The sequence below is a fragment of the Cervus canadensis genome, chromosome X, assembly GCF_019320065.1.
Source record: "Cervus canadensis isolate Bull #8, Minnesota chromosome X, ASM1932006v1, whole genome shotgun sequence".
NCBI lineage: Eukaryota > Metazoa > Chordata > Mammalia > Artiodactyla > Cervidae > Cervus > Cervus canadensis.
The window spans coordinates 12427119-12450698 of NC_057419.1; the positions used below are offsets into that span (position 1 = coordinate 12427119).

General features: G+C 37.3%; 1 protein-coding gene across 2 annotated transcripts in view; it reads right to left on the bottom strand.

The window, feature by feature from the left end:
• The window catches only part of LOC122434400 (probable ubiquitin carboxyl-terminal hydrolase FAF-X), a 119066-nt gene that overhangs the window by 54231 nt on the left and 41255 nt on the right, over window positions 1-23580 (bottom strand). For both annotated transcript variants that reach the window (XM_043457724.1, XM_043457723.1), the window contains exons 14-20: window positions 20238-20325; window positions 12356-12698; window positions 11073-11168; window positions 10008-10219; window positions 8571-8811; window positions 8106-8255; window positions 7228-7348 (exon numbers count right to left, since the gene is read on the bottom strand). In XM_043457724.1, the coding sequence (XP_043313659.1) occupies window positions 7228-7348; window positions 8106-8255; window positions 8571-8811; window positions 10008-10219; window positions 11073-11168; window positions 12356-12698; window positions 20238-20325 (1251 nt within the window). The remainder of the gene's footprint in view (window positions 1-7227; window positions 7349-8105; window positions 8256-8570; window positions 8812-10007; window positions 10220-11072; window positions 11169-12355; window positions 12699-20237; window positions 20326-23580) is intronic.

Here is a 23580-nt window from a genome sequence, read left to right on the forward strand (position 1 = left end):
TCAGAATACCAAGCTAAAGTTCAAGGCCTGGAAAGATCACATTACTAGTTTGTGTGTGGCAATGCAGTGGGTCTCATGATCAAGTCAAGCTTCCTTTGTTGAGGAAACAATACCCAGCAGTCAAAAACAAATTCAATAATGTCTGGGGCTAGCAATCCCACTGCTGGGCATACACACTGAGGAAACCAGAATTGAAAGAGACACATGTAATGTACCCCAGTGTTCACTGCAGCACTGTTTACAATAGCTAGGACATGGAAGCAACCTAGATGTCCATCGGCAAAAGAAAGGATAAGAAAGCTGTTGTGTATATACACAATGGAATATTACTCAGTTATTAAAAAGAACGCATTTGAAAAAAAAAAAATGCATTTGAATCAGTTCTAATGAGGTGGAGGAAACAGGAGCCCATTATAGAGAATCAAGTAAGTCAGAAAGAAAAACACCAATACAGTATATTAACGCACATATATGGACTCTGGAAAGATGGTTAACAATGGCCCTATATGCGAGACAGCAAAAGAGACACAGACATAAAGAAAAAACTTTTGGACTCTGTGGGAGAAGGCGAGGATGAGATGATTTGAGAGAGGAGCACTGAAACATGTATATTACCGTATGTGAAATAGATCCCCGGTCCAAGTTTGATGCATGAACAGGGTACTCAAGGCCAGTGCACTGGGACAACCCAGAGGGATGGGATGGGGAGGGAGGGGGGAGGGAGTTTCAGGATGGGGGACACATGTACACCAATGACTGATTCATATCAATGTATGGCAAAAACCATCACAATAGTGTAAAGTAATTAGCCTCCAATTAAAGTTTTTTTTAATTAATTTTAAAAAAAAAAGTGTGCCTGGGGCTTAGCTATCTTGTCCTCAAAATGACTTCACAAGTGCTTCATTACCGACGTGAACAAATACATCGTGAGAAGGAGACTTCCTTCATGGTCCTCCTAACAGACAATGGTTACAACCACCCCTAATCTCTGCATCACGTGGAAATGGTGTTCCTGACTCCTGTAACTCTATGTCACTGCTGAAACCAAGAGATTAAACAATTCATCAAATGCATCAAGGTGATTTATACTTCATCTTCAGGAGATTCATGCCACTCTTCCGGCTAAATTTCCCTGCAACACCATGAATCTAAAAAGCTTCAACTGCAGATACAACAGTGCTTACTAAGTTGCAGACTATTGACACTTTACAGCCCAACACAATCAGTGGACCTCTGAAATCATTATGGGGTAAAGAAAGTCAATTATTTCAGGGGCTTCCTCACAATTAATGAAGGAGTCAAGAACCTCTTGCACCAACAAAGTCCTACTATATAGCACAGGAGCCTTTATTCAATCAGCTCAGTTCAGTCACTCAGTCATGTCTGACTCTTTAAGACCCCATGAATCGCAGCATGCCGGGCCTCCCTGTCCATCACCAACTCCCGGAGATTACTCAAACTCATGTCCATCGAGTCAGTGATGCAATCCAGCCATCTCATCCTCTGTCATCCCTTTCTCCTCCTGCCCTCAATCCCTCCCAGCATCAGGGTCTTTTCCACTGAGTCAACTCTTCACATGAGGTGGCCAAAGTATTGGAGTTTCAGCTTCAGCATCAGTCCTTCCAATGAACACCCAGGACTGCTTTCCTTTAGGATGGACTGGCTGGATCTCCTTGCAGTCCAAGGGACTCTCAACAGTCTTTTCGAACACCACAGTTCAAAAGCATCAATTCTTCGATGCTCAGCTTTCTTCACAGTCCAACTCTCACATCCATACATGACCACTGGAAAACCATAGCCTTAACTAGATGGATGTTTGTTGACAAAGTAATGTCTCTGCTTTTTAATATGCCATCTAGGTTTGTCATAACTTTATTCAATATCCTGTGATAAACAATAATGGAAAAGAGTAATAATAAAAAAGAATACCCTGAATGTTCCAATGCATCAATAAGTTGGAAGGTTCTTCCTAGGATGACACAGGATAACTGAGGAACAGATTAAAGAGCACAGACAAATTTCTACCAATAAGTAAGTTCAATTGCTCAGTCCTGTCCAACTCCTTGTGACCCCATGGACTACAGCATGCTGGGCAGCGTTCTCTGTCCATCACCAACTCTTGGAGCTTACTCAAACTCATGTTCATCAAGTTGGTGATGGTCATTAAATATCTCATCCTGTCTTCAATCTCTGCCAGCATCAGGGGCTTTTCCAATCAGGTTCTTCCCATCAGGTGTCCAAAGTATTAGAATTTCAGCTTCAGTCCTTCCAATGAATATTCAGGATTGATTTCCTTTAAGAGTGACTGGATTGATCTCCTTGCAGTCCAAAGAACTCTCAACAGTCTTCTCCAACACCACAGTTCAAAAGTATCAAATTCTTCAGCACTCAGCTCTCTTTAAAGTCCAAGTCTCATATCTATATATGACTACTGGAAAAACCATAGCTTTGACTAGATGAACTTTGTTGGCAAAGTAATATCTCTGCTTTTTTAATATGCTATCTAGGTTGGTCATAACTTTTCTTCCAAGGAGCAAGCATCTCTTAATTTCATGGCTGCAGCAACCATCTGCAGTGATTTTGAAGCCCAAGAAAACAAAAGTCTGTCACTGTTTCCATTGTTTCTCCATCTACTTACCACGTAGGGACTGGACCAGATGCCAGGATCTTCATTGTTTGAATGTTGAGTTTTAGGTCAACTTTTTCACTCTCCTCTTTCACTTTCATCAAGAGCGTCTTTAACAGTTCTTCGCCTTCTGCCATAAGGATGTATCTGATGTTATTGATATTTCTTCCACCAATCTTGATTCCAGTTCATGCTTCATCCAGTCCAGCATTTCTCATGATGTACTCTGCATATAAGTTAAACAAGCAGTGTGACAATACACAGCCTTAACGTACTCCTTTACCAATTTGGAACCAGTCTTTTGTTCCATGTCTGGTTCTAGCTGTTGCTTCTTGACCTGCATACAGATTTCTCAGAAGGCAGGTAAGGTGGTCTGGTATTTCCATTTCTACAGTTTGTTGTGATCACACAGTCAAAGGTTTTGGCATAATCAATAAAGAAGTAGATGTCTTTCTGGAACTCTCTCTTTTGAGGATCCAGAGGATGTTGGCAATGTATCTCTCATTCCTCAGTGTCTTCTGAATGCAGCCTGAACATCTGGAAGTTCTTGGTTCACATACTATTGAAGCCTGGCTTGGAGAATTTTGAGCATTACTTTGCTAGTGTGTGAGATGAGTGCAAATTGTGCAGCAGTCTGAACATTCTTTGGCACTGCCTTTCTTTGGAACTGGAATGAAAACTGACCTTTTCCAGTCCTGTGGCCACTGCTGAGTTTTCCAAATTTGCTGGCATATTCTGTGCAGCACCTTAACAGTGTTATCTAGTATTTCAAAAGGCACAAATGGAATTCCACCACCTCACTAGCTTTGTTCATGGTCATGCTTCCTAAGGCCCACTTGACTTCACATTCCAGGATCTGGTTCTAGTTGAGTGATCACACCCTTGTGGCTATCTTGGTCATGAAGATCTTTTTTCTATAGTTCTGTGTATTCCTGCCACTTCTTAATATCTTCTGCATCTATTAAGTCCATATAGTTGCTGTCCTTTATTGTGCTCATCTCTGCATGAAATGGTCCCTTGGTATCTCTAATTTTCTGGTTGGAGATCTCTAATTTCTACCAAAAAGGAACTAAAAAATCTGCTAACATCTTCTACAGATGATAATGATAATGAGGCAGGAGATTAAGCAGAAACAGAACCATCAATCTGGACACCTGAAAAATGCAGCAGGTTTTCACCAGGCAACAACAGTTTACCCTACCTTGCTTTATTTTACTTGCTGCAGAGCTCAAAGTCTTAAGCACTGGACCACAAGGGAAATTCCAGGCACCAACTGTTTAAAAAAATACAGTCCTCATATACAATCCTTCCCTAGAGGTTGAGGAAGCCTCTATGTCACCCAAAGTATAACAATATGACTTACAACTACTGTTAATTTGTTCGATGATCCAAATAAAGAAGAAAGGAAACAAATTCTTATGTCAATGTTTGTAACTAAAGCACCTATAGTTCTGAAGTCTCAACCTTCTACTCTTAAAAGATTCTTAGTCTTTAACTGTCACTGATCCTGACAACAGTGTATCTGAACTTCTTCAAAATCTCAGAGTTTAGAATCTGAACCCAGTCCTTCCAATATATGATCCTTGAATATATATCAATGATTGGAGTTAGCCTGGTGTTGAACACCTTAACGACAGTGTCACACATCTTACTCTTCACAACATCAGGTCTGTAGGCATGTACCATCATGAACACTGTCTTCATTATCATTATGAAAGATTTAAAAAAGAAAAAATATTGGAGAATGTTAAATAGCATATGTTTGTATCATAATGGTGGTAGACGGTGCAAGTTTGTTATTTTCTTATACTTAAATTTCCTATATATACTTTTGCTTTAAATACTGTTTTATTCAGTCAGTTTTCTTTCAGCTCACTATTAGAAAGCAATTTGCAAGTGTAAGAAACATTATGGTTAGGATCCAAAAGGGGCTCAGAGCGTATTATTTAAAAATGGCCCATTGTGGTAACCTGACAAAAAACGGATGAAGTCACAGTGCCCACACTGCCCTGGTGGGCATCCTGTTTTTTCCTTAAAGCAATAGCCTATTTTTCTCTGCTGGTGCCAGTTTATCAAGACTACATGACAACCCAACAGTGAGATACCTCCAACAGGCGAAGGATAAACTAAGGCCTTCAGGGCACAATTTCCCATTGACAGGGTATAAGATGGAGAGGGAAATGGCATCCCAATCCAATATCCTTGCCAGGAAAATCCCACGGACAGAGGAGACTGGCAGGCTACGGTCCAAAGAGTCACAAACAGTCAGACACGACTGAAGCGATGGGAAACACACACAGAGAATACAAGGGCTAGCTGTAAACGGTGACACATACACACAGAGTATAAGAAGGGTTGGCTGTAAACAGTGACACACACACACACAGTATAAGAAGAGCTGGCTGTAGGGTAAGCACTGGTTTCTCACTAAAGCCAGTCACTTTCTCTCACTCTCTTTTTCTCTGCACTCGCCTTAGAGTTAATTATGCCACTTCCTCTGTTTACTATGCAATTAGACTTACCATCTGTACCAAACAATCACAAACTTTTCTTGTCATTATTCACTAAACAAAACAACAACCATTTACAGCTTGTTAGGTATTATAAGTAAGGTAGAGATGATTTAAATTATGACAGATATATTTTCCAAACTGAGATTACAGTTCCTGCTGCATTTCAAACCTTGAATTAAGTGCAAAGGAAACTCCATTATTTCAAAGTGCAATGAACAACGTAATTGAAAAGCTTCCAATCTAGCCTAAAATGCGAAGTGATTAAGCTGCAATGCAATGACATAATAAAAATCAAATATTAAGAAAAATTGAAGAAATATAAATGCCTTTTATATATGCTCATGGAGCATTACCTGTTTGTGTGAAAACCATGCCAAAGATAAAATAATCTGTATTTTAGAGACAAGCAATAACAAATGAACATTTGCAACTGATTTGATAAAATGGAACACAGACTTCGAACTTCAAAAAGTATTATAATGCCCTAAAGAGTTCCATGACTTCCATTAGTGGACTCATATCATAAAAACTTCACTATATGATTTTAGCTTGAATTGTGCTAATAAAAACCTCTGTGATAATTTGTTTTCCTTTATTTAAGTACCTACATGGTATCCTTGATTTTCATCTACTGGTCTACACTACCTAATATATTTGCTACCAGTCTTTAACAGGAAAAGTTTTCTAATCTTTGCTAAAAATGTTACCGGAATAACTGGTGCATCTTGAATGGATACAATCAATTACATGATGAAAATCTGGCTGCTAATTTTCTGCTTTACATTTTTAATTCTCTATTAGACAACAGACTGTCTTTATTTGAAGGAAATCACAGTATCATTCTGGAGAATAACAAAATATCAGATCAATTACTCTCATATAGTTAAGAAATAAAAAGTTTTTGTAATATATTTCCTAATTCTCTATAACTTTGTGAACTCCTCCCAGTAATAAGACATGGTTGGTTTTACAAAACATAAGGCTTAGATGAACAAATATTCTATTACGGTACAAACACATCAAAGCGTTCATAAAATACAACAGAACTGTAAGGAAGAAAAAAAAATAGATAGTGAAAATGTTACAATAAGCTAAAAAAGTCAATTCAGAATTACATCAACATAACCTTCAAAAGAAAACTGTAATTAGCCAAAACATGAAAATGAATTTAGTAAATCCAACAGGACCTTCTGATGCATAATGTATTTTCAAAAGCATAAATGAAACAATGCCAAAAATATTAAAAATTTCCAAATCTCTCATGTGTGAAGTAAGAAGTTAAATCACTTGACTGACCAAGTGCGCTAAGCAGTCACCACCAATGAAAATAAAACAATTCTTCCTCTCCTAAAAAAATTCATATAAAGACAAGTCATCAGATCTCAACTAAAGGTTGAGAAAGAAAAAAGAGAAAAAAGCTTCTCCACAGAAAAAAGATTGATAAAACTGGCTTCAGTCTTCTATATGGTCAATACTGCATGAAATTACTATGGAAAGTTTCAGCCTTTAATTCTATGCTCAAACTATTATAAATAAAATGAACAAAAATACTATAATAGATTACAGTTCAGTGGCATTGAGAATAATAATTTTTTATGTTAAAAAATTTGCTTCCCATATAGCTTTTTGTTTGTTTCAGAAGGTTATGCTTCAGCAAACTGAGGACTAAGTGTGAAGACAGAGGTGTACCAGAGGGTCTAGCATACAAAAGTTGTATAAACAAGTCTGAGAATAATGATATCCAGGAGAAATAGACTGGAGCAAAAGAAAGACTAAGAAATAATACATCTATCCATGTTGAAAATTGTTTTAAAAAATTACTGCAGGGAATGTGGAAAATTTAATAATAAACAGCAGAGAAAATCAAGCAAATAAGAGGGAGTGATTTAAAAAAAATTTTTTTAACTATATGCCCTTAAATATTTTTAAATGGTTCACATTAAATTTCTCATCGGCAATGGTATGAATGATACATGATCAACACTACAGACTATACCACAAGATATGTATTTAAAAAACAGTATTTATTAATTATGTGTCAGCATTAGCAACAGAGTGCAGAGAGAAATGGGGAGGTATTTTTCTTACCCATTGGCATAAGTTTCATAAGTATTCTGGCTCCATCTCTAAGAGGTGGTATATTCAGATTGCTACCTAAGTCAGCGACTTGCCAAAGGAAAGAGATGTACCTGGGATGTTGTGACATTATCTGGAATACAGAATACGAAAAGTATATACCTATAAATTAGGTCAAAAAATTTTGTTATTCAAAATTGTCCTATACAGTTTCCCTAAATAAATTTTCTACTTATAAATATCATCTTTGCCTATGCCATCTTTACTATCTGAAACTGCTGGCCTTCCTTATCTTCTCACTTTTACAAATCAACTGATTCTTCATAATGAAAATGCAGTCATTTATTAAATAAGCCTTCAAAGCTTCTCTGAATTCTATACAGTTCTCAAAGCTATTTATAGAAGACACTTCATCCTTCAGGGGTAACTACTACAGACTAAATTCCTAATCTAACTGTTGCAAGGAGTCAAATTCCTCTTACACAGAAGTGGTACTATCCCAGAATAAGTCTTATGAAAGAGGGGTAGACAAGGAGTGAGAAAAAGGCTGTTTCTTCAGATGTAAAATTACTAAGAAAATGAAAAAAACAGCAGATTGTAGGTTTCTGTAATGATTCAAAGGAAAGGCTAATATTTTCTAGAATATATGTTTAGTATTATCCAAATGTAATCAATTAATTCTTTCCAAATATAATCCTATATCCATGCGGAAATTTTATTTTAAAATCCAACACCAAAAAATTCAACAAGAAGTTAATATTTAACTGTATATTTATTAGATATTTGCCCAATCTAAAAAACATGTAAACTTGTTAAGAAAGCAGCCATTCTACACATTTCTCTGTATTATCAAAGAACAGTGTAATGCTTTGCATACAATATCTACTCACCACCCCAGGCAAACAACTTTCCACTTCTGGTTTAGGGCCATCACTGTAACGATTACAATGGGTCCCAGGAGATCCAGTTGAGGAATCAGAAGAACTATCAGGGCTGGAAGGCATATTGCAACTTACTTGTGTAAGTTTGGCCGTAATTATCTGAAAAATGACAGCATGTATAAGTACAAAAGAAAATGGAAAATACCTGCACAAAATATAAACTACATATCATAAAGCTAAAAAATATTTTCTGCTTCAACTTTAGACAAATGATTAAAAAGTTAAAATAAACACTTAGTAGTTATCTCCTCCACAACACTACTGTCAAGACATCTGTCTTACTTAAGGTTATAACCAAAACACCTAACAGAGAAGGCTGCAGACAATTAGATGCTAAATAAATATTTACAAACAAATGAAAAACAGCCTCCATGTTTAATTTTGGGAGAATATTTGAAAATTATATGTACTTACTGATTTGTCTTTTAAGTTTAGCTGTCCAATTAGCTTTCTGTCATCTTCAGAATCTATTAATTCACCACCTACAAAGAGTTCAATTTTTGTATGGGCTACATTTGCCTTAATACGATTGAGAATACATCGTCGTACTGAACCAACAGTATCATTTGTATGAGACCATATATCCAAATCATCAACCTGTCTGCCATGGTTTGGAAACCGAACTATGAGAGAGAGATGTTTACCACGGAATGCTCTGTGAGAGAAAAAACAATAATATTCAAGAGATGGTCAAGACAAAAATTTGAGAATGTAACATTTCCTTCCTAACAGGAAAGTAGACTGATTTTGCATTTAGAATATAGAAAATAACAATTTTATGTTTCTTTAATTATTAACAATGTAACTAATCTTGAAAGCACAATGTGACTATACTCCATTGCTATTAACCTTTGTCTCTACGGCTGCAGAAAAACATATCTTCTTACATTAAACTATAATACAGACACAAATAACACATCAGTTAATCTTAAGCTATAAAAGCTCACTTCACCAGGAATATTTTTAAATGTGGAAGAGAGATATGCTTCAGCTTGAGAGTGTAAACAAAAACATTAAAAAATGGACGTTTCCTCTAAAAAAAATTTTAATTGTTAAAAATTCACCCCAAAATATTTCTTAGTATATTCTCTTCACACAGGTAGGACACAAAGTAAAAATCACATTAAAGTAGCTATTTTACATTTTTCATTTTGAAAAATGGTCTCAGTTTTAAAATATCTAATGATACTTATCCTACAAACTTTCCCAAAACTAGAACTTCCATTTAAAGCATTATTAAATAATTTAGTATGTTTATTTAATTTATGACATATCATTTATATCCTGTAATTTGTAATATATTAATTCATAATTATACTGAAATGATTTAATGAATTATTTTATGAGTTTCTAAATTTAGGAAAGTTTGGTAAAGACGATTTAAAAAAATATTCTTTGTTACATTTACATAAGCAGCTTTAAAGATTTTTCTTTATGGTCTGGCTGTGCAGAATATGGAATCTTAGTTTCCCAACAAGGGAGTGAAACAGAGCCCTGTGCATTGAAAGTAGAGGCTTAACCACAGAACTGCCAATGATGTCTCTAAAAAACTTTATTAACACCATAAACAAATAATATCAAAATAAAAACATATCAACTGCCAAAACCAAGGCCACACTTGACAGAAAATAGCCTGGGAAACAGCACCTCTCCAAAATATAACTTAAAATTTTCTACTTAACAGTGTCTATAAGATCCAAATAATGTTTTTAAAATGCAGGACACTGACCACCAGAAATACATTCTTTGCTTATGGTCTTTTTAATCTGTATGTCAAAACTTTCCCAATTAGCTGGCTAATAAAATATAAATAACTTCAAATTAATACCAAAAGATCAGTTTCTTACAAACCTTGACATAGGTAGAATTGTTCTTTCCTCATGATAATCACTATCACATTCATTTATGTATTCACGTAAAACAGTCAATACTCGAACCATTCGAACAGCTTCCTGTCTTGCACAGTTAATGCTGTCTTTGTCACCATCCAAAACACACAATGTATCATATGAAGCTTTCAAACGATCAAAGCAAGACTGAATAAAGTCTTCATGGATAACCACCTACAAATAATAAGCCAAATAAAGACGGTAAACTGCTTCAAAATTTAAAACCAAATGACAGTAATGCAATTAAAGACAACCTTTAGGTAATTCCCAATCACATCATATATAAATCAGCAATAAAACACAAAAGGTGAAACTGGAGCCCATTATACAGAGTGAAGTAAGCCAGAAAGATAAAGAACATTACAGCATACTAACACATATATATGGAATTTAGAAAGATGGTAATGATAACCCTATATGCAAAACAGAAAAAGAGACACAGAAATACAGAACAGACTTTTGAACTCTGTGGGAGAATGTGAGGGTGGGATGTTTTCAAAAGAACAGCATGTATACTATCTATGGTGAAACAGATCACCAGCCCAGGGTGGGATGCATGAGACAAGTGCTCGGGCCTGGTGCACTGGGAAGACCCAGAGGAGTCGGGTGAAGAGGGAGGTGGGAGGGGGGATCGGGATGGGGAATAAGTGTAAATCTATGGCTGATTCATATCAATGTATGACAAAACCCACTGAAATGTTGTGAAGTAATTAGCCTCCAACTAATAAAAAAATTAAAAAAAAATAAATAAATAAAACACAAAAGGAAGTCAATAATAAACAAGTATGAACCAACTATGAAAAAAAAATTTGGATTGATGTCAAAGCAAGTATTTTGATTGCCTCAGCAAACAATAATAAATCATTATAGTCAAAATTATCCTAGCCACCTAAAGATAATTATAAAGAGTTGGCATTTTGTAAGAGACAAATGTGCATTAAGTATTTACATTTAAAAGACTCTACTTAACACAAAGTTACTTTTCAGTTTAACTGTAATGGAAGTGTTTATGCATCTCAATCCTCACCTGATTGACCTGTAATCTGGGGCCAAGATTTGTATATATTTCTTTAAGGAGATCTATAGCTCTGCTGGCAATATCATCATTACTCTGAATTACGACCTAGATCCAAAAATTAAAGTAATTAGTAACATTCAAGATATATTTTCATTTGGTACTTAAATTCAAATGCTGTAATTTTTAAAAGTGAATAATCTAAAACTAAACTGCTTTTGATATGCAAGCCAAATAAAATTAAGTGATAGAATTAAGTGGAATATTAATAATTACTATATACAAATTTTCTCGAGTAATTTGCTTTAAAATGAAAAGCATATACTTTAATCAGTACTACATAATTCTGCAATTTGGCAGCCAGGCTATGAGATTTTCAAGGAGTAATTCAAAGAAGCTGAAAATTTTCCATGAAAAATCATTTATCACAGAAAACAATTCAGTCAACTCCAAAAACTTTTGAACATCTTTATCACTTATCTAACTGTATCGGAGATTTTCACAACATGTTTAGAATTCTATGGTTATTTGGGTGTTTCAGGGCTGATCCTTCAAGGGTCCAGGGAGGCAAAAGGAAAGGAATAGGGGGAGACTAAGTCAAAAAACCACTAATATCAAAGAAAGACCAAACACCTTTGTTTGCCCAGGGATGAGAAATGAAACAAAAAACCCCACATACAAAATACAATATAAGCTGAAGTTTAATAGCTTAGATTTTGAGATGGTAATTAAGATTTAATTATCAAGATGGAAAAACCGTAAGTACAATACAGCATTTTTCTCCTAGGTATTTAAATATATCACAAATGAAACAATATCATAAAGGTACTAATGACTTCGTCTAACTAACAGTCCTCTTTTCTGTCCTTCATTTCTTTTGGGATTAAATGTACAATAAGCCCCAAGATATAACTTTTAAGAAAGGTAGCCAATGACCTTTTCAAAGGGAATTGTGAAAGATGTGCAGGTAGGCAATGGTTACTCTACTTGCACACATCTCAAATAATTCTAAGCACAAAGATACACTGGTGGTGACAGCGGGGGAGGTAGGGTGAGAGGTAAGGGGGGGGAAATATGAACTCAAAAATAGTGGCAAATAAAAACGACATAACAAGAACTTAGGGGTGAACAGCTCCCACCCAGTCCCTCCCGGCTACCCCTCAATTTCTAGCACAAACACCAAAGAGGATAAATACACATAAATTAAAAGCAAAATCATGACTCCTCAATTACATTTTATAGGAGCCACCTCAAGTACAATGTTCGTAAACAGGGGTTCCTACTTCTTTACTTACTCTCCAAAGGTAGTCTAATCCTATTAGTTCCAAATCATCCATCATATAGGCTCTTCTTTTTGTTACCAGTTTCCCTTCTCGACAATTAACAGCTTTGAAGAATCGTTCAAAACATTTCATTCCATTTTCAGTTAACAGGAAAGGATCAAGTTGAAGCACATTATTTTCAAAGAATTCCTTATTAATATCAGGATCTAAGTCTGGTTCATCCCCCATTAACTTGGAATACCACTTAAAACAGGCTTCACGATCACAAACATAAACTGCGTTCTCTGCTAAGCATTTCCATATTTGTTTTGCCTGAGGAGCACAAAGCCACAGCTGGCCATCCTTTAATAAAAACCTTGGAAAAAATTTAAGAAATCAGTAATTAGGTTTATAAAATTTTGCCCTCAAATACAGTTTATTGCAAGTATTTGAAATAATTCATTTAGCATAATCACATTTTAATTACAGCTTAAAAAGGCATCTTTTCAGAAATATTTATTTTTTAACCACATCTCTGGCACTTATTAATTATTTAGCAAATATCTATTTATTGGCCAACTACAAAGCTCCAGGAACTACGCTATATGATTTCATCTAAATATAGAAGCTTATTCCTTGTTTTCAAGAAGTTCAGACTCTGAAGTCACATTCTAATTTAGCTTGTATGGTTTCAAAGCAAAAGGAGATATTACATACGATGACTTTCAGCTAACTGCTGCTGCTAAATCACTTCAATCCTGTCTGACTCTGTGCGACCCCATAGATCGCAGTCCACCAGGCTCCCCTGTCCCTGGGATTCTCCAGGCAAGAACACTGGAGTAGGCTGCCATTTCCTTCTCCAGTGCATGAAAGTGAAAAGTTAAAGTGAAGTCGCTCAGTCGTGTCCGACTCTTAGCAACCCCTAAACGTTATTAAAAAGAAAACTCAAAGCTTTTTAATTTCTTAAAATATTACATTCAATACCTGCACACAGTAAACAAAACTACCTACATAATTCAACCTTACTTCTAGGTCAGTAATCATTGTGTTTGTGACAATTCAAGATGTCCTCTGATGCTTTTCAGTTGTGTGACTGTTAGTTTCCATTAAAATACAATGAAGCTGATAATTCTCAGGTAGTGTCCTTTGTCTTTGAGACTCTTAGTTTCTTTTAGGACTTCTCTACTTACTATGTCTTACTTCTCTAAATGACAGTGAAAGAAAACAGAATCTGAATTTAATCTGAATAATTTACATTTCATTCTTAGTTAATGGCTATGATGGCTTCATATTCAACACAATATGGTATATTCATTTTAATGCTGGTGGGTTTCTTCTTTTGTGTCTTAATCAGGTCTTCAATATATCAGTAATTCTAGGTCTGAGTATAAAGGTATCCTTAAATTTCTAACGCTACATAATCCCTCTTATTAACAAAGGAGCAACATGAAGTCCAGTAATAAAACACAGCTTTCCTTTAGTGAACTGTATTATAGGTATAAACAATAGGAACTATAAAAGGCCTGTTCTAATTTATCCAGGACAGATAAATTCTAAAACACCTTTCTATTCCAGTAAACCTAAGGGATACATTACACAAACATCAATAATTTTAGCCCAAATACAGGAGACAATCTCAATGAAGTGGGAGTCTTTTTCCTTGGATGTTTCCGGGGGTGGGTGTGGCAGTGGGCTGAGAATCACTTTAAATAAATGTTATGAGATCTGATGACTACAATTTTTCCTAAGACGGAATATGTAATCACTCGCATCTGGGGAGATGAGCTCAATGTGAGACATTATAATATTCTTAAAGGTAGTGTGAAATTATGTATTTCCAGTCACATTGGTAGGCAAGAAATATCAGAGTCATCAGTGATTTTTGCTCTCCAAATACAAAGGTCAGTAGAACTTCCATAGGATTGGGGGGAAAGAAACCCCTGGAAGGCACAAACAAAACTTTGTGCTCTGGGGTAAAGGAGCAGTGCCCCACAAGAGACTGAGTCAGACTTGCCCATGACATTAGGAAGTCTCCTGCAGAGGCGCAGCTCAACAATGGACTGCTGCAGGGTCGGGGCACTAGCAGGCAACAGTCCTCAGAGATGCAGCATGTGGGCCTGAGATCTTGGGGAGGAGGTCTCCTTTACAACTACCATAGAGCCTACAGCCTAATACAGAGATTCCAGACTGGACTGTCTCAGGCCAAACCAGAGCACTGCCCCACCCATCAGCAGAAAACTGGATTACATTTTACTGAGTAGGGCCCTGGCCACCAGAGCAAGACTTAGTTTTCCCCACATCCAGTCCCTCCCATCAGGAAGCTTACACAAGCCTTTTATCTTCATGTATCAGAAGGCAGACAAAAGCAGCAAGAATCAAAATCCCCATTTCCAGAAGGAAAACCATAATCACAGAAAGCTAACCAAAAGGATCACACAGATCAAAGTCCTGTGTGAAAGAAACTGAAAGTGAAAGTCGCTCAGTCATGCCTGACTCTACAACTCCATGGACTATCCAGTCCATGGAATTCTCCAGGCCACAATACTGGAGTGGGTAGCCTTTCCCTGCTCCAGGGGATCTTCCCAACCCAGGAATCAAATCCCAGTCTCCCACATTGTAGTCAGTTTCTTTACCAGCTGAGCCACCAGGGAAGCCCTCCTATATTGCAAGCGGTCTCTCTACCAGCTGTTCAGTTCAATTCAGTCACTGTTGTGTCTGACTTTCTGCGACCCCATGGACTGCAGCACGCCAGGCCCCCCTGTGTATCACCAACTCCCGGAGCTTACTCAAACTCATGTCCAGAGTTGGTGATGCCATCCAACTATGCCATCCTCTGTCATCCGCTTCTCCTCCTGCCCCCAATCGCTCCCAGCATCAGGATCTTTTCAAATTAGTCAGCTCTTTGCATCAGGTGGTCAAAGTATTAAGAGTTTCAGCTTCAACATCAGTCCTTCCAATGAACACTCAGGACTGACCTCCTTTAGGATGGACTGGTTGGACCTCCTTGCAGTCCAAGGGACTCTCAAGAGTCTTTTCCAACACCACAGTTCAAAAGTTTCAATTCTTTGGTGCTCAGCTTTCTTTATAGTCCAATTCTCACATCCATACATGACTACTTTGATGAGACGGACCTTTGTTCACAAAGTAATGTCTCTGCTTTTTAAAATGCTGTCTAGGCTGGTCATAACTTTTCTTCCAAGGAGTAAGCGTCTTTTAATTTCAAGGGTGCAGTCACCATCTGCAGTAACTTTGGAGCCCCAAAAAATAAAGTCTGACACTGTTTCTCCATCTATTTGCATTAAGTGATGGGACCAGATGCCCTGATCTTTGTTTTCTGAATGTTGAGCTTTAAGCCAACTTTTTCACTCTCTTCTTTCACTTTCATCAAGAGGCTTTTTAAGTCTTCACTTTCCGCCACAAGGGTGGTTTCATCTGCATATCTGAGCTTACTGATATTTCTCCTGGCAATCCCGATTCCAGCTTGTACTTCCTCCAGCCCAGCGTGTCTCATGATGTACTCTGCATATAAGTGAAGTAAGCAGGGTGACAGTATACAGCCTTGACATACTCCTTTTCCTATTTGGAACCAGTCTATTGATCCATGTCCAGTTCTAACTGTTGCTTCCTGACCTGCATACAGATTTCTGAAGAGGCAGGTGAGGTGGTCTGCTATTCCCACCTCTTTCAGAATTTTCTAGAGTTTATTGTGACCCACACAGTCAAAGGCTTTGGCATAGTCAATAAAGCAGAAATAGATGTTTTTCTAGAACTCTCTTGCTTTTTCGATGATCCACTGGATGTTGGCAATTTGATCTCTGGTTCCTCTGCCTTTTCTAAAATCAGCTTGAACATCTGGAAGTTCCTGGTTCACGTATTGCTGAAGCCTGGCTTGGAGAATTTTGAGCATTACTTTACTAGCGTGTGAGATGAGTGCAATTGTGTGGTAGTTTGAGCACTCTTTGGTATTGTCTTTCTTTGGGATTGGAATGAAAACTGACCGTTTCCAGTCCTGTGGCCACTGCTGAGTTTTCCAAATTTGCTGGCATATTGAGTGCAGCACTTTCACAGCATCATCTTTTAGAATTTGAAATAGCTCAACTGGAATTTCATCATCTCCATTAGCTTTGTTCCTAGTGATGCTTCCTAAGGCCCACTTGACTTTGCATTCTAGGTAGGATGTCTGGCTCTAGGTGAGTGATCTACTGTATAACTCAGTGTAACTATGACTCATAAAATTCAGGACCACTAAAGACAGATGGGTCATAATGAGAGTTCTGAAAATCTGTGGTCCACTGGAGAAGACAAGGGCAAACTACTTCAGTATTCCTTCCCTGAGAACCCAAGAACAGTATGAAAAGGAAAAAAAGATGAAACGGGAAGATGAGCACTCCCCAAGTTGGCAGGTCTTCAATATGGTATTGGACAAGAATGGAGAAACAGCTCCAGAAACAATGAAGGTCTCCAATACCCTACTGGACAGAAGTTGAGAAACAGCTCCAGAAAGAATGAAGAGGCTGGGCCAAAGGAAAAATGACACCCACTTGTAGGTGCATCTGGTGGTAAAAGTAAAGTCCAGTGCTGTAAAAAACAATACTGCATAAGAACCTGGATTGTTAGCTCCATGAATCAAGGTGAACTTGATGCGGTGAAAAAAGGAGATGGCAACAGTGAAGACTGACATTTTAGGAATCAGTGAATTAAAATGGATGGGAATGGGTGAATTTAATTCAGATAACCACAGTTTACTACTGTGGGCAAGAATCCCTTAGAAGGAATGGAGGAGTCCTCACAGTCATCAAGAGTCTGAAAGGCAGTACTTGGGTGCAATCTCAAAACTGACAAAATGATCTTGCTTTGTTTCTGAGGCAAACCACTGAACATCACAGTAATCCAAGTCTATCCCCAACTACCAATGCTGACGTTGTTGAAGCTGACCAGCTCTGTTAAGACCTACATGACCTCCTAGAAGTAACACGAAAAAAAAGATGTCCTTTTCATCATATGGGATTGGAATGCAAATGCAGGAAGTCAAGAAACACCCGGAGTTAACAACCAAGTTTGGCCTTGGAGTACAAAACGAAGCTGGGCAAAGACTAACAGTTTTGTCACGAGAATGCACTGCTCATGGTAAATACCAGACACCACAAGATGGTCAATTTCAAAATCAGACTGATTATATTCTTCGCCGCCAAAAATGGGGAAGTTCTACACAATCAGCAACAACAAAAGCTGGAGCTGACTATGGCTCAGACCATCAGACTGTCACCACAAAATTCAGGTTCAAATTGAAGCAAGCAGGGAAAACCACTAGGCCATTCAGGTATGACCTAAATCAAATCTCTTATGATTACATAGTATGGGTGACAAATAGATTCAAGGGGTTAGATCTGGTAGACAGAGTGCCTGAAGAACTGTTGATAGCAGTTGGTAACATCACATAGGAGTTGGTGATCATACCATCCCCCAAGAAGAGAAATGCAACAAGACAAAGTAGTTGTTTGAGGAGGCCTTACAAATAGCTGAGAAAAGAAGTCAAGTGAAAGGCAAAGGAAAAGGGGAAAGATATACCCAACTGAGTTCAGAGAACAGTAAGGAAACGTAAAAAACTTGAAGGATATCTCAAAATCCTTCAAGCTAGGCTTCCAACAGTACATGAACGAAGAACTTCCAAATGCACGAGATAGATTTAGAAAAGACAAGAGTAACTAGAGATCAAATTACCAACATCTGCTGGATGACAGGAAAGCAAAGGAACTCCAGAAAAATCATCTACTTCTGCTTCAGTGACTACATTTAACTACTTTTTAACTACTTTTAACTAAAGTTAAAGGCTTCTCTGTGGATCACAAGGAGCTGTGAAGAACTCTTAAAGAGATGGAAATACCAAATCACCTTACCTGCATCCTGAGAAACCTGTATGCAGGTTAAGAAGCAACAGTTAGAACCAGATATGAAACAAAGGACTGGTTCAAAATTGGGAAAGGAGTATGACAAGACTGTATTTTATCACCCTGTTTATTTAACTTATATACAGAGTACATCATATGAAATGCCAGGCTGGATGAAGCCAAAGTTGGAATCAAGATTGCTGACAGAAACATCAACAACCTCATATATGCAGATGATACCATACTAACGGCAGAAAGCAAAGAGGAACTAAGGAGTCTCTTGATGAATGTCAAAGAGGAGCGTGAAAAGGCTGGTTTAAAATTCAACATTTAAAAAACTAGTAAGATCATGGCCTCTGGTCCTATCACTATAGCAAACAGATGAGATAAAACTGGAAAAAGTGATAGACTTCATCTTCTTGGGCTCCAAAATCACTGTGGATGGTGACTGAAGCCATGAAATTAAAAACCACTTGCTCCTTGGAAGAAAAGCTATGACAAACCTAGAGACTGAACATATTAAAAAACAGAGACATCACTGTGCCAAGAGAAGTCCATATAGTCAAAGTTATGCCTTTTCCAGCAGTAATATATGGATGTGAGTGCTGAACCCTAAAAGACGTCACAGAATTGATGCTTTTGAACAGTGATGCTGAAGACTCTTGAGAGTCCCCAGGACTGCTAGGAGATCCAACCAGTCCATCCTAAGAGAATCAACCCTTAGTGTTCCTTGGAAGAACTGACAACTGAAGCGGAAACCAGTATTTTGGCTACCTGATGCCAAGAGCTGACTTCCTAAAAAAAACCTTGATGCTGGGGAACAGTGAAGGCAGGATGTGAAAGGGAAAACAGAAGATGAGATGGTTGGATGTAACTCCAGTGGACGTTAATTTGAGCAACCTCTGGCAGATGGTGAAGGACAGGGAAGCCCAGTGTGCTGCAGTTCATGGGGTTGCAAAGATTTGGACATGACTGAGTGAATGAACAACAAACTTGAATGAGGGTTCCCAAAAGGAAACACAATGTCTACAATATAGCAGAAGCAGCCATGTGCCATACCTGCCACCCCTTAATGTGACAAGAAATAGGATTTGGCCCCAGACAGCTGAAGAGTGTATGAAAGGAATGAATTAAATGAGTTCAGAGGCTTGCATAGGTTGATTTCTGCTTTTCCTTACAACTCAGCAATAATCACTGATGTTCAGACTGCCCACACACTTTACTACAAACATACATAGCCTGACCCCATCTCAGGCTTCCTCAGAGCAGTTTTCACAGGCAACTTAATTTTTAGTCAGCAGTAGCTACAGGCTGACCTAGAAAGCACTTATGCAAATAGAAATATTCTCCCATAAGTAACTACATGGTTTGGCAAAAGAAATATAGCATATAACATTATAAATCTAAAGAGAAAACTACCAAGAGTAAATATATATTAAAAAATACAAGCTTTTATGAAAAACTGAGAACCTGTGTATACATGTCATTAAAAGCCAAACATTACTGAGCAAATTTAATATTAGCTCTGGCTTAAAAAATAGGCCTTTTCCTTATTCCCCATCTTAAGTAACGTTATTATATACGGATTTACTTTACGTTTATCAGTTACTATTAGTATAAACAAAGCACACACATATACCAACCACCCTGTTCCTTACTGCCCATGACAGCATTAATGAAAATATTCCCTGGCTGATTGTCTTCCTGTCCAATAGTTCAAAGTATGAAAATGTATGAAGAATAAAATCTAATTAATACATAAATAAGCACCACTCTGAAATTTAAAATGTATTTTCTTCAAAATCCAATAAAAGGATAAAGTTAAAGCTAAGCCAATAATTAACAGGTATTTAGTAATGAACACATAAGAAATGTTACATTACCTATTATTGGCCATGGTTCTTATGTGGGAAAATACTCAGAGTGAAACGGCTACCTAAAAAAAAAGACTCAGCTGTGAAGAATATTATCATTGCATTCTTCATATGTGCCTTATAAGAAAACATCACTAATCATATAAAACTAACCTAAGGAAGTTAAGCCGTTCTTGAACTTCTTGAACATGACTGTATCTACTTCCAAGCCTCACAGTTTGTGGGTCATAGTCTTCATGGTCTGCAAATTAACAAAAACTTTGTATTATACATGCATATCCATATCATGGCTGTCTTTAATCAAAACAGTTAAGAATCCAGTAATCACTTATTAATAGGTAATAGGTTTCAGATATATTTAAATATATCTGTTTTCTGCACAAAAATAAACTGCTGCTTTTTACATAGCCAAAAGGAAAATGTGATCTGTTGAATGTGATATCAAAACTAATTTTCCAGCACAGTAGTCCTCTACTTTTCATTTATATTAAAGCAATTCTGTGAGAAAATTCTATGACTTTATCCCCTTAATTTTCCCTTCTGTTATATAACACCTGTAATTGTCATATTTTACCATAAGAGTGTGTGTGTGTTAGTTGTTCACATCCAACTCTTTGCAACCCCACAGACCACAGACCACCAGGCCCCCCCATTCATGGGATTCTCCACTCAAGAACACTAGAGTGGGTTGCCATCTCCTTCTCCAAAAGGAACTACAGAAAGAAAGAAAGTGAAGTCACTCAGTCGTGTCCAGTTCTTTGCAATCCCATAGACTGTAGCCTACCAGGCTCCCACATCCATGGAATTTTCCAAGCAAGAGTACTGGAGTGGGTTGCCATTTCCTTCTCCATTTTTTAGCATACACAACATCAATAAGAGCATTAACCAAACAAAGAAACAGTTGTTAACAGCATCTGATAAAGTTAACAATTACTTTAATCATCAGACTATGAATGCCTAGAACATTAGATAAAACAAAACAAATCAAAACAAACCTAGTCTCTTATTCTGACCAAGAATATGTATATTGGTAAGAAGGCTTAATGCAGGCTGAAAATTCTTGGCTTGTTAAATACAGAACTGATAAGTACTTGTACTATCAACACCATATACTGTGGGAAAAATTCTCAGTATCTGTCTATAAGAAATCAAAGGGGAAAAACAAAAATACAGACTTTTCTAAAAATACTATAGTGTTTTTGTGTGTAAGATGCTTCCTCAAAAAAGGGTAGAACTCAACTAAACCATGAGTTTTATAAGCCTGTCTTAAGAACTACTCATCAGGTTGTTTACCCCAGTATTAAGCAAAATAAAAATCATAAATGACATAAGACTGGATAAACCCTCTGCCTGAAAATGACCTAACTGATCTGAATGGAACAGAGGACAGTGGAAATAGTAAATGCCTCAGAGAGTGCTGTCAACCACTCAGGAATCAAAGGTACTTATTTAAAAATTTTGAAGTACAGGTACTTCTCAATTATGCATCTCGTGGAACTTATTATTACTTCAAAAATTTTATTTTTGGCTACACTGGGTCTTCATTGCTGTGTGCAAGCTTGTGGTAAGTGGGGGTTACTCTCTTAGTTGCAGTGAGTGCGTTTCTCACTGCGGTGTCTTCTGTTGCAGATGTCAGACTCGAGGATGCCTAGGCTTCAGTAGCTGTGGCATTCCAGCTTCGTTGCTCCATAACGTGTGGGATCTTCCCACGCCAGGGATCAAACCCGTGTCTCCTCACTGACAGGCATGTGCTCAACCACTGGACCAGGGAAGTCTGATGGTCAGTAATAATGGCAAAGAATTCTAATTGAGCTAACTTTGGAGCTAGAAAAGGCAACCAAGATCACCAAAACGTCAACATTTTACATATCAGAAAAACCTGATTCAGAAATAAAACGGTGACTTGTTACAGAAGAACAAAGAGAATGTTTAAAGGTGTATTTAGGACTAGATTTGGGAACTGAAATTAAAGTAACTCAGTTGTGTCTGACTCTGCAACCCCAGGGACTACACAGTCCATGGAATTCTGCAGGCCAGAACACTGGAGTGGGTAGTCTTTCCTTTCTCCTCCAGGAAATCTTCACAACCCAGGGATCGAACCCAGGTCTCCCACTTTGCATGTGAATTCTTTACCAGCTGAGCCACCAGCGAAGCCCAAGAATACTGGCATGGGTAGCCTATCCCTTCTCCAGCAGATCTTCCCTACCCAGGAACTAAACCATAGTCTCCTGCATTGCAGGCGGATTCTTTACCAACTGAGCTATCAGGGAAGCCCAGATTTGAGAAAGAAGGCCATATATAACGACTGCTTTCCACTTCTAAATACATGAACATTTACCATCAATTATAAAATCTTAGTAGCCCCATCAACTCATCAATTGCTGGGACATCAAGGGTCCAGCCTTCAAATCTGCAGAAAATTATTCTCTATTACATACATGGTTTTGTTTTCTGGTCTTTAAAGAGCACTGATCCTGAAGTAACTAAACTCTATACCACCATTTCAGCTGCTTTTCATCCTTTAGAGACTTCTGTCAGAAAACTTCTCTCTGTGTGCTTACTTGGCAGGACTGGGGGCAGCAGAGGGCAGAGGGGGTCACACAAATACACACAGGAGTAGAAAGCATGGTGTAACTTTGCTTTTTTAAAAAATATAATTCCAAGTGTCAAATAACACAATTATTTTCTGCCCACGTAATTCACTTGTTCATAATCTACTCGTTTTACCAGGACCTCCTTTTTAAAAATACTTTTAAATCATTTTTTGAACCATCTAAAGGGTCTCTCTAAAATTAGATTTACTGATAACACGCACATAACCATAGTACTTAACTGATTTTAAGATTAATTAAAGACTCTTATCTAACTATTGCATATATTCCAATTTCATTAACTGTCTCAGTAACATTCTTTATTGTTTTCCTTTCCCCAGTCCAGAATCAAAGCTAGGCTCACATACCTAATGTGGCTGTTTTCTTAGTTTCCTTTGTTCTTTAAGGTCTGTTATTTTTTTCCACCTAGACCATTTTCAAGAATAAAGCCATTTGTCTAAAGTTATTCAATTTGTGTTTGCTTCATGCTTCCTCTAGCTAGATACAGGTTATTTATATTTGCCAAGAAATACCACAGAAACAACACTGTATCTTTTCCTGTACCTCCTTAAACATAAGTCAAGATATCAATTTACCATTAATAATGTTAATTTAACTTACAGTTGCTTAGTTAAGGTGTTTCTACCAAGTTGCTTAGTTAAGGTGTTTCTACCAAGTTGCTCCAAAGTTACAACTTTTTTCTCTGTAATGAATAATTTGTCAAAGAATATTTTGATACTATGTCAGTATTCTAATCCTCAATAAACTTTCAGTTACTCGTTTTATTATTGACTAGGTTTTCCTACATTTATAAGCTGACATTTATTTATATCACTGTGAACCAATGGACTCATATATTGAAAATTCAGGCCATCATCCACAGTATCATTATTTTGAGAAGTGAC